Genomic DNA, 14,435 nt, shown 5'->3' on the forward strand with positions numbered 1-14,435 from the left:
GATTTAATTTTTTGAAATATTTTTTAAGCTGTCAAAGGAATATTAATTAATTATTAAAGAAGAATCTTAGCTTAGCTATGAATGTTAAAAATTACAGCATAAACTAATATTTTAAAAATAAGTTTATACTATAGTTTTATTATTTTTAAAAAGAATTGGGGGTTCCTGTATTAAAAAAGGAAGACAAAAATACAGTTTTTTTAGAAAAGAATTCACTCAAAAAGTTTCGTCAGTACTTAATGTAATAAGACTTGAATTAAACAATCAGTTAAAATATTCAGCAAAACAAAGCTAAACAATACAAGTCATAACAAACTGTTATCTTTTATATGAAAATAAGTTTTTAAGTGTTAAAGTAATTATTGGATGATTTTTGTTTACTAATTAGTTAACTTATAAAGAAATATTCTGAAGCAAGTAAAGTAAAATTAAGCTTTCCAAAATATTTAAGTTTCTATTTATTGCTTACAATTAGTCAAATGAAAAGTAAAATAAGAATAAAAAACAACAAAATATCTATTAAGCAGCAAACAGTTCAGTTTTAAAAAAGTGTGATCATATCTTTTTATTAAAAAAGCTTTAAAGAAGGTTTTTTTATGTAAGAATTAGCTTGATGTATTATAAAAATACTTACAAATCAGCATTAAACTACCATTACTTTCGTTTTTAAACAAGTATCACCTTTAAATTTACTAAAATCTGTAAAAAAAACTATTGTAAAAATATGTCATATAAATCAACTTATATTTTTTTAAAGCCGTTATTGGTAATCTCTAAGACTAAGCAACATAAACCATCTAAAAACAATAAACCTGTTAGATAAAAATAAATGAAAAACTAAGTAACCAAAGTAAAACTATAATATAATTACAAATTATAGCAACAAAAAGCAAACCATAACTTTTGAAAATTTGCCTTTTTTAGTAAGCTGTGTCAAAAAAAAAAGTCGTCGAAAAAAAATTTATTTTTAGGTGATATATTTATGTAGACAACATAAACTTAAAATGTAAAAAATCTGTGAAACAGATCTTATTAAAGAAAAGTTTAGTGTAGCTGACAGTTAATTGCGTAACTTATTCTTTATAATTATAAATAAGTAGTCGGAAATTTTTAAGTTATGTAACTATATGCTGAACATCGTTACATAAAAAATTAACTTACAATTGAATACAAATAAAATATACTTACTTTTAATTTGTGAATTATATTCAATTTCTAATGTTTACATATTTAAGAAGAAAACAGAATTAACCTTTATGTTTATAATCGTGTCTCGTTTAAAATTTTAATAACACTTTAAGGCTGATTATATTCATCTACATGTGTTTTTAAGACATTTGAAAAACTTTTAATCATTTTTTTTTCAAATGCTTAAATGTCTTTCTTTACACATTAATTTTTGTGGACTGCAATAGCTTAAAAACTAATTTTCTATAGTTTATAAGTTTTTTGGTACTTATCTTAGTTGTATCACGAAACTTTATTTTTGTCAAAAGTAATCGAATACAGTCAATATAGTTTTGTTTTGGAAACAAAAAAATAGTTTCAAAGGTACAATGTAAAGTTTTGTTTAAGAATGCTTCTTTTGTTGACTGAAATATGGTATTTCAGAAAAAAAATCACAATAGAAAACCATAATACCGTCTATATGTCAAAAACTTCATGGTAATTTCCAATAAAAGACAATATTTCTCATTTTGTGCATAATATAAGCAAATTAAACAAATTGTTTTATAATTTGTTTTCGGTCGTAGCTGTGAAATTAAATGAAAATTTTCATATATGTTTTTAAATTTATCTAATGTTCATTTCAATTTTATAGCATTTCAAGCAGAACATTTTAACTATTTAATATATTGTTCATACAGTATAGCATATTTTGAATTATACAAATTCAAATAAACAAAGTAAAAGGTTAAAGACATTTAAAGAACACCTGCTGTATTAGAACCTGATGCAAAATCTGGAAATCAAACTCAAATCTATAACATATAGCTTTTTTTGAGCTTTAAGTACATTTGTTTACAACAAAATACTTTTATAGTTTGTAATGCTTATTATGAGTCATTGAAACTTTTTTTCAACAACTTTTTAAAAGCTTGTGTGTACGTGTTTAAAAAGTATTTAAAAATTGAAGCTTAAGAGCGTTGTTTATAACGTAATTTCTTTATTACTGCAATTAATTAGCATCACTAACAATTTTTTCTAGTTTGTGAGTGGTCCATTTTTTTCTTACTGTTTTTTACTAAAAGCTTAAAAGAGGTTATTACAGTTTTGTATTGAAATAAAAGCTATTAGAAAGTGATAGTTAGAAAAATTGCTTAAACATTAAATTTATAGACTATAACTACAAAAAAAAACTTCAGTATTTGTGGTTATGTATTTAAATGAACTGTACAGTTTAAATTTTTCAAAAACAGTTTAAAAGTCTTCATTTAACCTTTACTTTTGATTCTATAACGTAAAGAAAAAGTTAAGTATTTAGTCTTGTCTTAGATTTTCATGAAAAAATAGTCGCGAAAAGCTAGAAAAGTTGTGTTTGTTTAGTCAACCAAGTTCTATGTTTTTTATTTATATAGTCAAATTAGACGTTTATGTACTTTCAAAAATATTTTACTTAAAAAATCTTTTTTGTGCAGACCGACTTACATGTTTAAGTGATTGATAAAAATAACTACAGACGTACAAATATGTTTAATTATAAACAGACTTAAATGCAACTTTAAGTTACAATATAATACTAAAGTATGGTAGTTCTCATAGAAAACCTGTTTTTAGCAGTTGTAGAGATTTAGATTAACTGTTTTGATTTTAAAATGTAATTTTATTAAATTGTATCTGTCTATGCAATACCAAACCATTTAGCATACATCAGTGTTATCAACTAATAAAAATTGTATACACTGAAGACTCTACTTGGTCTCAGAGGTAGGGATAACAAATAGAAAAATAGTTTTTATAATTACCCCAAGAGAATTTCCAAACAATACTACATTACCCAATGATAAAACTGTTTAAAAAACGATTCTTGTAAATTTTGTTGTAAATTACTTCTGTTAGCTACAATTTTAATTCTTACCGCAATCGTAAGCTTTTCTATTATTACATTTAGAAAAAAATGTGATTTAGGTAAAAAAATAGAGTTAAGAGTTGTTATTTGATCAAAAGTATAAAGTTATACGCGTTTTCAAACATTTTAGATATAAAGTTACATAAAAATAAACTTTAAGACTAAAATTAACTTCAGTAACTCATTAGAAATTTTAACATTGTTTGAAAATATTAACAGCCATAAAAATCACAAAACAAGAGCTATAACAATGGCTACAAGCTTCATTTTATACTGTAAAATTATAAAGTTAAAATAATTAGTTCTAAGTATTTTAAAAATAAACAACATTAAGAGTAGGATTTTTTTTAAGAGCTTACTTTTAACTTTAAGTATTTACAAAACATTATCTTTTTTGCAAAAATATACAGTTAAAAAGATTTACTTTAGTATTTTTATCAGCCCACATACCAAATAAGGAAAGCCTAAAATAACTTGCGAATACCGCATTTTCACATTATAACTTTAAAATATGCTTAACAATTCATATCATTCTAATTATATTGCTCCGGCACAATAAGCCTAGATTATCTTTTTTAAGAGCAGAAATTTCCTAAGAAATCAAAAATGCCACACTACAGCGAAAAATTTCATTTCCGATGGCTATAAAATTGATTCAGCTGTTTTTAAAAGTTGGTGATTTTTGTTTGTTGTAAAGGTCAATGACGTGTGTGTTCCATCAGAGACATTTAAAACTTCGTTAAATTTGCTACACTTGTCCTAAGTACTGAATTTCTTTGTAAATGGAAAATTAAAGTTATCTATATCCTTTTTTTTGTAATTCTAAGTTTGCATTTTAAGAATGTGTTTAAAAATAACTTTAAAATAAATAGTTTTGGGCTTTATATAATGAAGTAAAAATATTTAAAAACCACTTTGAAAATTTATTAAAAAATATTTTTAATAATCTTTCAAACATCTTATTATTTTCAAATGTTATAGCTGAGAATAACTAAGACTGCATTTTTTATCTTTTATCAAATCAAAGTTTTTAAATTATTTTCTTGTAACATATACGTTTTTTATGTCATGAATTCATTTCTATTACAAATTGTTGTTACAAAGCAAAACAAATTAATAAAATCAAAATGCTTTAATGTTCAGAGTTTCAATTTTTATACTTAGCAAATCATTACATATGATGAAATAATATCAATATTTAGTTAACATTAGCAAATAAAATTTAAATATTTGAAAAACAAACACTTTAACTTTTATTTATAAAAGTGTTGTTTTTTAATGTATCGTTCTATGAAAGCTAAAGAAAAATTATATAAAAGTTTTTAAGAACACATAAAATTTTAAGAAAAATTTTTAACGAGTTTTCAATAGCTTAAGCAACTCTTAATACTATATTTTACATTTTATAAACAAAACTTTTACACATTTCGAAGTTTTCATAAATTAGTATAGTTGATGATAAATTAAAAACAATAAAATACATCAAAAAAAAAATTGTCAATAACTTCATTTTAGATCAGATTTAAAAGCAAATGTACACTTTTTTAATTAATATTTCTAAATCTTCAAAAGCAGTTTTTTGATTTATAGTTTTAAAAATGCTCAAGGTCTGCAAATACATCAAAACGATCTTCTATATCAAGCATGCAACTTTGATTGAGCAAAGTTGTTATAAATTTCTTAAGCACTTTTAACAATTTACGGAGCATGAAAAAACGTACTAAACAAACATAAAAACTATCGAGAGTGTAATTTCAAATTTTTCAAAATTATACAATTTAGATGTTATCCACTCGAATTAACTCGAACACAGACCGAGATAAACGAAAATCCGTCATAGAATGCTGCAGCAAGTACAAGCCGCCGACAAAGAAAACAGGCCACCCACCTTCGCTGCAGTTAATTTATCAGACAAAAATGGATTATTTTCACGTTGGCCCGATCTAATCATCTCCCATTACGGGGCTCATGTGTGCAGCTAAAATGGGAGATTGATGTGTCCAAAAGCCCGGGCTGCCAAGAATAGAGAAATTAATTCTGCAGATGAATTAAACAGATTGATTTCCGCCTGAAGACGAAACTTTTTTTATGAAAAGAAAAGCCGCTGCCGAAGCCTTTTGTATTTTTGGTTGCGCTCGCGAAGTAATAACAAATTGAAGTGCAATAAAATTCACGGGTGAGCTGATGTTTTTCTTCGGTGTTTTATTTGGCACCGACAGTTTCCGCGTAATTAAGCTTTGCATCATTATTAAGCCTTTTGTCAGCACGGAACTGCACGCTGAAAACAAACTCGTTGTTTGCTCTGTTTCGCTGCTGTTAGACGGGCACTTGCATTTTTCCTCGTCCGAGTGAGTTGATTGGTTTCTGAATGTAAACAAGTGATGGTGGCTTTATTTTGTCAGCGTTGGTGTTAATGTGAGTTTATACTGAACAGAGTTGGTTTGGTCTTGAAGGTAAAATAGGTTTTGAGACAAAAAATGTGCTTTAAGGCTTTTAAAAAGTTTTAAGCATCACATAAACTTGTATATTATTCACTGTATTTGTAGTTTAAAAGCATAATCTATTATTAGTTTATTTTTTATAATACGAAAAAAAGAAAATATATAAGTCTAGATAAACAAAGCAGTTGTAAGTAATAAGAAAAGTGCTTTTTTTTAATAAACACACGAAACCTTTATTGGAGCTTTTATAATAAAGATTTTAATGCTTTTTAAATCCGTAAACAAAGACTTATATTTTTTTATACAGTATCTAAAAAAGAAAGTTAGTCTGGTAAGAAGCAAAACTTTTACTGCTATGTACATTGTACGTAGAGTTCACTCAGGAGATTACTGTTGTAAGTTCAATTGTAAAACTTTTATGACTATATTCACGGCTTTTATTTTAGCAATACTAAAATCAAGTAAGTTTTTTTTTCACAATTGAGTACTCTATATCAAGGTAAACTCAAATACTTTTTTATTTTGAACGAACTATTTAATTTGACTAGCACGAGTATAATAAGCACTTGTAAATGCTTTGAAGCTAAGACGTTAGCTATATAAACTTAAGTCATACTAATATAAAATATTTTTAAACCAGTATGAAGCTAGTAAGGTTAAACTTATTTAAAGCCAATACTGTGAAGATAAAGTATAATCAGAATAAAAATTAGTTCAAACAAAATTAGGTAGTAGTCTTTTGAAGTTCAATTAAAAAACACCAAACAAATAAAGTTTGGTTCTGTACGTAACGTTATGTATGAAAATTTTATAAATTCAGAAAAAAAGTTGCAAGTAAGTTATGCTTAGAGTTAAACTTTTTTTTTGGTATTTCATGCAATTTATATTAAGTACTTAAACTTAAAGAAAAAGAAACAAAATATTATTAAAAGGTATAACCCATTTACAAATTACATTTAAATACATTAAATATTTACTATTAACACTTAATTAAGACTGAGCTCATCAAAAATTTCTTTAAATAAAAGATATTACTGATAAAGAAAAAAAAACCGTAACTGTCAAATGTTTTAGTTTAGATTACACAATGCTTAGTTTTATCTTTTTTGAATATTAGTAACAGTAAAAGTACGTATTTAAGACAGGAAAAAACCATAGCTATAAAAATTCACATTATGAAACAAACTGGTGAGTGAAAACCACCTTTTTTTCCGGAATTTTTTTCTGGTATAAAATTAGAAATATTAGCAATTGGAACAAAAAAATTAACTAAAAGTTTCTTTGAACTATAAGTTATGGACTTAAATATTAAATATTTGTAATAGCTATTTAAGTAAAACATTTTAGTTTTTTTTACAGTATGTAAAAAACAAACAATGTTTACTGTTTTATTTTCTTATATTCTTATACAATTATTTCATTATTTCGTAAACTCAAAAAACGATAAGTCTATCTATGTTTTATGTTTTTTTTAAGATACTGTTTATTTTTTCTTTTGTGTAAACATTTTACTATACAAAGTATTAAAAAAATTGGAAACGCTTGTACCAATATTTTTATGCGATGGGTTCAAAGTATAATTTGAACTTTGTTTATTTTAAAAATACAATTAAAACGATTTTCGAACACAAGGTACTAATAAAGAAAATAGATATACGGTAAAAATATTTTTTTATAAGTTATACCAGTAATTTTCAATACTAAACGGTTGAGAAAAAAAACGCATTTGATAAGAACAACCATTATTACATGTTTTTCATTTATTTTGTAATTTTTTTTAAATTTCAACGTATTATTTATATAGTTACAATAACTAGTAATATAATAAACTTACTTAAAGCTTTAATTCAAAAATTTGAAAATGCGTAACGCTTTGAAATATATTTTTTTAAATTTAATAGGTTTCCTTGCATTTAAGTTTTTTACAAAGCCTTACTTCAATAAGTAATTTAGTCTAAAATATTTTCTAATTTAGCACAAACTTTAAACTAAGTATGTTACTAACCAAGGTGTTCTATAACCTTCAAAATAAATCCTTATACAAATAAACCTTTTTGAAACTTTTGTTTTTGATTTTTACAAATTATAGTTACTTAACATTCATAGGGAAAGTTACAGTGGTTTTTTTATATAAATACAAGCTTAAAAAATTGATTTTACATAAATTTTCACTGAATGTTATGGTGTGCACTTCTTTTTTAACATTGTAAACTCATGCTTTAGCAAAAGATTTTTAAAAGAAAAGGCTGAAAGCTGCACAGAAGCCTCAAAACTCTTTGATCCGCGGCTTCCGAAACTTTCTTTGTTTTCTGACCGGAGCAAAAGTGATCAGGCACTGATACTTAAACAAGATTAAGAGTTTAGAAGGCATAAGACTGAAACTTCTTATTGCAAAACCCATAGAAAACCTCGGTAGCGCAGAAATGTGATAGGATAATTGCGCACAGAAGCTCTGAAAGCGTTTTCGTAAGCTTGCAGAGTAAAAAAAAAAGAGACAAGCAAAGCCGTATTGTGATTTAATTTGGCAATTTATATTCGCGCTGTTGTTTTGTTTGTAAACATGCCGCAATTGCTGTTGATCGTAATTAAAATAATCTAAATTGCCAAGATCAGATTTTTTCGCGAGGCAATGTGAGATTGCGTAAAAAGTAATTTTTCTGGTGTAAACGTTGAAGGGTTAAATTAAAAAAAGATAAGATTATCTATGTTTGATGATTTTTGGTAAAGATACTGTTATTTTTTTTGTGTAAACTGTTTTCTATAAGAAATATAGAAAAAATTAGGAAACAGTTGCACAAAACTTTTTATGCGAATAGTTAAAAGTATAGTTTGGACTTTGTTTGTTTTTAAAATATATTTCAATTCATTTCAAACAGAAAACAATTTACTCTTGTGACTATTTTAAAGTAAAACTTCGGTTAAAGTCTACTTAAGGAAATATGAACATCTAATTAACTTTAAAGCTTGTATACCCTAAAACAAAAATATATCATATACGTTTAAGTAATTTTTTTTAGTGAAAATTTAGAAAGTAACTTGCGATACAAAATAACAAAAATTATTTATAAAAAGTTCATATGGTTACTTCTATTAAATTGTCGCAATATAAGCCTTGTTTTGGTGGTGTTGTTTAAATTTAGTTTAGAATACAAACTAAAATACTTTGTTTCAAAAAATAGTAATTTGGAAAGAGTTCATTTACGATTAAAGATTTTATCGAGTTGATCTGAAACTTTGATTACAATATAGAAAGGTTATCACAATCCAAGTCTAAAATTTATTTTTTCTAAACAGAACTTTGTTTGTTAGTGGTGCAAGGCTATTTAAAACTTGCTACTAAAAATAAACAGCACTTAAGGTTTAAGTTTAGAAATAGTATGTTAAAAAACAGTGGTTTACTAAAAAAGGTTAAACTTGATAAAATATGTTTGTTTGTATTTTATTAATACCGAAATACATAAGAGGCTGCTTTGTTACTAAAATTTATTGCAAATTTAATACTTAAGTGTTAATTTAACACTATAACTTAATTTCAATAGTTAAAGGTCATACCATACTGCTTTTTTATGTAATAGTGAAGTTAATATTAACTATAAGCATGATTTAAATTGCTTAAAAGCTAAAAATTATTTTGTTATCTCGAATTTAAATGCTATAGTTTTACTTGCTCGCAGTTAAATTCTTTTAATTGAAGTTTCTTGACTGTGTTTGTTTATAGCTATTACTATTAATAACAAGAATATACTTTGGTAAAAATTTTCGATAAACTTATAACCGTCTATTGAAATTAAAAAATATATATAGAGATTTATTAAATTTTGAAACAGCCTTCCATATAGGTTTAATAAACTTCACACCACTTAAATAGACTAAAAAGTGTACATACATACTTACTTGCATTTATTTTTTTTTAGTTGTGTAAGTTACAGAAATATTACGTTAGTTTTATCATATTTTAGTGTTTCAAGAATATTTTAAAGCTCAAGGTTTCATGTAGAAATAACTTTGTCATTGTACAAAAGCAGCGTATAAATTAACCAGTTCAATATATTCAAAATGTATTTTTATTACAATGTTGAATAAACTTTTTACTAGATGGTTATATAAAGATATCTTATGATAGTAAAATGACCAAAGCATGATAGACCATAAGCTTTATAAAATATTCACTACTTCATGCAAACACACTTCCTTAATCTAATTAAATAATATTAGTTCTAAGTATTTGACAACTTGTTTTTTATTTTACTTCTAAAATTTAATTTATGTTGTTTTCAATTATAGTTTGAGCTACATTAGCTAAATTTAAAATTTTCAACTGCATTTTAGACTAAATATATAGTTCATGTTTTATTTTTTATTTTTATTTTTTAGTTTAATATAAATTTCACATGACATTTTTTTCAAAGAAATAAAGTTTTAAATTTTTTGTTGACAGCAGATAAAATAGTTTTAATCGACAAAAATATTCTTTTTATCTTTCAATTACGTAGATTGTTTTTTTCTTTCAGATAAAAAGCATAGATAAAGTAAAATAAACTTTAATGATTTTTCTAGTTAAGTTAAATTGTAATTTTTAGCGTTTCGTTGATATCTTTAAAAAATGTTTGTCTAATACTTCTTAAACAGTGTTCTTAAATAAAAATGGTTTGTATTATTAGTGTATCAAAAAATACGTGAGTAGAACAAAATAAAGTTTAAACTATATTGATATACAATACACTAAGAATTGAACTTATAGACAGTAAGAAAAATAAAATTTTATATAAAAATACTTTGTAATTGAAAAAGTAATTCGTAGTAAATTTTCAACTTGGAAAGTCATATACTTTATTGGTTGTAAAACTTTATGAAAAAGGTCGCAAATAAACTTTATTTTACAATGCTCAACATTTTTTTGGTTGTTAAAGTTGTAAACAAACATTTCTTAAAGTTGTAAAAAACTTACTTGCAAGCACACTAAAGTAACCGAGAAAAACGTTTAAGTTTTTTTTTTCCACTGTTTAACTGTTTTTTTTAGTTTAATAGTTTTTTAAGAACTGTAATAGAAAAATGTATAATTTGAAACATTGCAATTTTTATTGAAAATAATTTAAAGCATATATTTTATAACAGCGTATTGAAAATCCAAAAAAAAAAAAAAGCTAGTAGAGAACCAACCGAACTGAAAGCAAAAAACAGGCACGAGGCTTTTCTCAAACTTTCGTTCTCTCGCTATTTTTTCCTTTCGTTCAGACACTGCGCATATAAGCAAGCTCCCATCCACTCGTCGCCATTCAAAAGCTCTCACGTTTCGCAGCTGTGTGATAACTGATATTCGAAATGCTTTTTTGGTGAAGTCTTGCGTAAACTAAGCTATCGAGTGCGCGTTGAGGGCTTCGAAACGGGCAATCGACCCTCAAGAATTTTGTCGACAGACGTTTTATTACTTTTGTTATTGAGTTTCAAAAATTTCAACGCTTTCAAAGTTTTAGCTATTTAGTTGCGTTTATTTTAAGGTACGTTGTTAAATTGAGATCTGAGTTTGTTTTATAAACTTTAAGTTGTTAGTCTTATTTTTATTTGTATGCTTCTTTTTTAGTAATAAACAGATATATTTAAGAAATATTACTGAAAAGTTAATGAGCAACATATTAATGTAGGTAATTTTTTCAAATTTTAACTTAAGTAAGTTAAATAACCTGACCTTAATTTTACGATGTATTCAAAGCAATTTGTAAAAAAATTTGTAAAAATACGACCAACTCATTTTTTATTTTTAAAGTAGAAAGTAGTCTTAAAATATTGTTTAAGATAAACGTTCAAGTAACTAACTTTTCTAAAAAGTACTCGTCAAAAGCAAGATATAAATTTTGGAGACTGATTTAATGGATAGATCAATGAAACAGCTGTCAAACTCACAGCGTGATTCATAAAGACCATCTACTTTGTCTTGTGGCTTTCATAATTGCGCTTTGTAAATTGAAAAACAATTGAAAAAACAAACTTTGCAAATTAGTAATCGGCCAATCAAGTTATGCTTTTTCCCAGCACTTTCGTTGTTGTTTTTGTTCCATAAATTAGCTGTGTAATCGTTTTTTTGTTTGTTTTAAAAAAGCAATATGTATTAGAATTAACCTTTAAATTGGTTTTTGAAAAATCAACTCAAAAGCAAATGTGTTCGCCGATTTTATCGCGAGTCTCGTTAACATATTACCTTATCTCAGATTTGTTTTATCTTGACAGTTTAATTCAAAGCGGTCGCCTATTTTTCTAAGTTTTATTGAAAAACAGTTTATTTATTACGCTGCTTTCTTTGGCATGTTGACACTTTAATTGAGCTGATAAGGCATAGTCACACACAATTAAAAGAGTACTGTTGGATAAACATTTCTCACCGACTCTTCATCATTTCAATAAACAGTAGCGGCTCCTGAGAACACATATTCTTTCGACAAGCCAATTACGGAGCTGAAACTCGCGCAGTGATAAGCCTTCGCCGAAACAGAAAGCTGTTGAAAAGAATGCATAAGAAAATCCTTCATTACATAAAAAAGAGCAATCTAATTAGCCTTGTAATTAATCAATATCCGCGTATTGTATGTTAACGAGATTTAGAAGGATTATTAGCAAAAGCTAATTCCTTAATTGCTCCTTTTATCATCAAAGAAAAGGGAGAAACATTTGTAAACAGGATTACGCGAAAGTGCTTCTATGAATAGCGAGCACTATTTCGAGTGTTTTCGAAAGTACAACGAACCCTTGAAAATTCAATTTTAAATAATATGAATTGAAAACTCAGCTTTCTAACGACTATATATTTTTTCAGATAAATATTTTAATTAGTAAAACATAATGGCTTCACGCGCGCTTCAGTTTGTCTTGCTGACGTTGAACTTGGCATCTTTGTCATTTTGTTGGCAGGAAGGTGAATTCTATGCCCGTGAGTTTATTCATTTGTTTATTAGTTCACAGACTGTTAATACATGGGCTAAAATTTCAATGCTGCACGTTTTTTTCTAAATTAAATCTGAAATTAGGCTATTTTCAACTAAACGTAAAACTAATCTAACGGTACAAAAAAACTTTAAAAACTGACTTTTTATCGATCAATGACGTATTTTAACAATCATAACGTCACGCAGCTGACGGCCCAGGAAGCAGCAACAGCCCTCCCGACTACACCGTTGACGACATCCCGTTTCCTTACGACGACACACCGCAGGTCAACTTGAGGGAAACAAACGACGTCGTGGTCGGGACCAGTTACTTTGTCCTCGCGGTCGCCGCGTTCGTTTTGAACCTGATGTCGGCCTTTTCGCTGTACGCGAGCGAGAGGGCGGCGATGAAAAGAACCCAGATGATCCTGCTCAACCTGGTCTGCCTGCTCCTGGTGCCCACCATGCTCGGCACCGCGCTCGACAGGGTCAACGGGGGATGGAGTTTCGGAGTTCTCGCCTGCAAGGTTGGTGCTGGAAACAGTTTGTTCAGATTTTTTATTTTTAACGTGTTTTAGATTAAGCAAAGTTTTAACGTTTTAACAAAAAGTTTCAATTGTTGTTTTCCCTCACAGTTCAGCAACTGGTTCAAGATCTTCTGCATTTCCCTGCAAACGCTCCTGTGCTTGCTGATCGTCGACTGCGCCAACTCGGACCTGAAGCCTCGCTTCATCACGAAGAACTTGAGCAAGCAGAAGATGCGCAAGTACGCGGCCGTCTCCCACTCGATCAAGTTCCTCTTCGTCTTCGCCCTCTCCTTCGCTCTCGCCTGCCCCGTGTGGAACAGGTCCGACGTGTCGACGATGTACGGCAGGAGGCAGTGCACCGTGAGAGTGTACGAAGAGACCGAACAGTACGAAGCGTCGGAAGAGTACCACGGCGTCGTTGAAGGGGAAAACCCCGTCGACGACGAGAGTTACGAGGGCAGCGGCGCGTACGATGTTTCAAGACTCTATGACGATGACTTTTTCACCGACTTTTTGGCGAGCGGCCTCGAAAACATCCAGCAGTGCGGTATGCCCTTGGCCTCGCCCTCATACAAGCTGTGGTTCCTGTACACAACGTTGGTCGCCTACTTTGCACCCCTGCTGAGCTTCTTGTGCTGGACGGTTTTCATGACGATCAAACTGCGAAGCTGCGAGGTGTTCAAATTCAACCGCATGGTGGTGCTCTTCCTGACCTCGGCCCTGTGCCTGGCGCCCATCAACGCCTTCAAGCTGTCCAAGTACTTTGGGGTGGACCTCGCGCGCGAGAACTGCGCCTTGTTCGGGCTGGTCGCTTCCGTGGTCGCCCACCTCTCCACAGTGGCCCTCCCGTTGGTCCTCGTCTTCCACGCGTACAAGGCGCGCAAGGAGGGCGGCAAGGAGTACGACCGGGTGTCGGAGGAGAAGAAAGCGCTGACGAGCCGCTCCGACGAGTTCCTCGCCTGAGCTCATCGCGGAGCGTTTGAGTGTTTTGTGTTAGTGTTCTGTTGGAAGCTTGAATCGGGAAGGTTGTGTCTTGAAGTCGGCGTTAAGTGTGTCTTGCAGTTTTTATTTTGTCTCACTTCGAGCGTTTCGCTTCTTCTTTCCTTCGTTTTGAATAAGAGTTTGAACCAAATTGTTTTTTTTTTCTTATGATTCTATTTTCTCATTCATAAAAACTCAAATCATGATGTTGTATTTAAATGGAATTGTTAAAGAATTTATGTGATTGTAGTATTTTGATTATTTTTAGCTAATAAACTTGATAAAAAAAAGTATTTTTGTATACACTATATTCTAAGTAGAGTAATGAAGTAAATTTTAAGTATTTAAGTTTATACAAAAAACAAAAAAATAACTATTGTTCTGATAAAATACCTTTGAAACTTTGTATTATTATATAAAGTAATACTATATATTAATATTAAATGTTAAATGGTAGTAAAAAATACTATGTTAATCAAAATCGTCAAAAAATTTAAAG

The 14,435-nt window shown here is 28.6% G+C and overlaps 1 protein-coding gene across 1 annotated transcript; it reads left to right on the forward strand.

Moving 5' to 3' along the window:
- Positions 1-12,312: 12,312 nt before the first annotated feature.
- LOC145840377 (uncharacterized) lies at positions 12,313-14,220 on the forward strand. Its single transcript, XM_082947622.1, has 3 exons — positions 12,313-12,433; positions 12,636-12,955; positions 13,064-14,220. Exons 1-3 carry the CDS (start codon positions 12,346-12,348, stop codon positions 13,916-13,918), a joined length of 1,263 nt encoding a protein of 420 aa, XP_082803748.1. The 5' UTR covers positions 12,313-12,345; the 3' UTR covers positions 13,919-14,220.
- The last annotated feature ends 215 nt before the right edge of the window (positions 14,221-14,435 follow it).

Source organism: Thalia democratica, chromosome 7 (assembly GCF_965202585.1).
Source record: "Thalia democratica chromosome 7, ktThaDemo2.hap1.1, whole genome shotgun sequence".
Classification (NCBI taxonomy): Eukaryota; Metazoa; Chordata; class Thaliacea; order Salpida; family Salpidae; genus Thalia; species Thalia democratica.

Coding starts and splice junctions, on each gene's coding strand:
- LOC145840377 (XM_082947622.1), top strand. CDS start 12,346: ATGGCTTCACGCGCGCTTCAGTTTGTCTTGCTGACGTTGAACTTGGCA. Junction 12,434..12,635: donor GGAAGGTGAATTCTATGCCC/GTGAGTTTATTC, acceptor AACGTCACGCAG/CTGACGGCCCAGGAAGCAGC. Junction 12,956..13,063: donor TCGGAGTTCTCGCCTGCAAG/GTTGGTGCTGGA, acceptor TTTCCCTCACAG/TTCAGCAACTGGTTCAAGAT.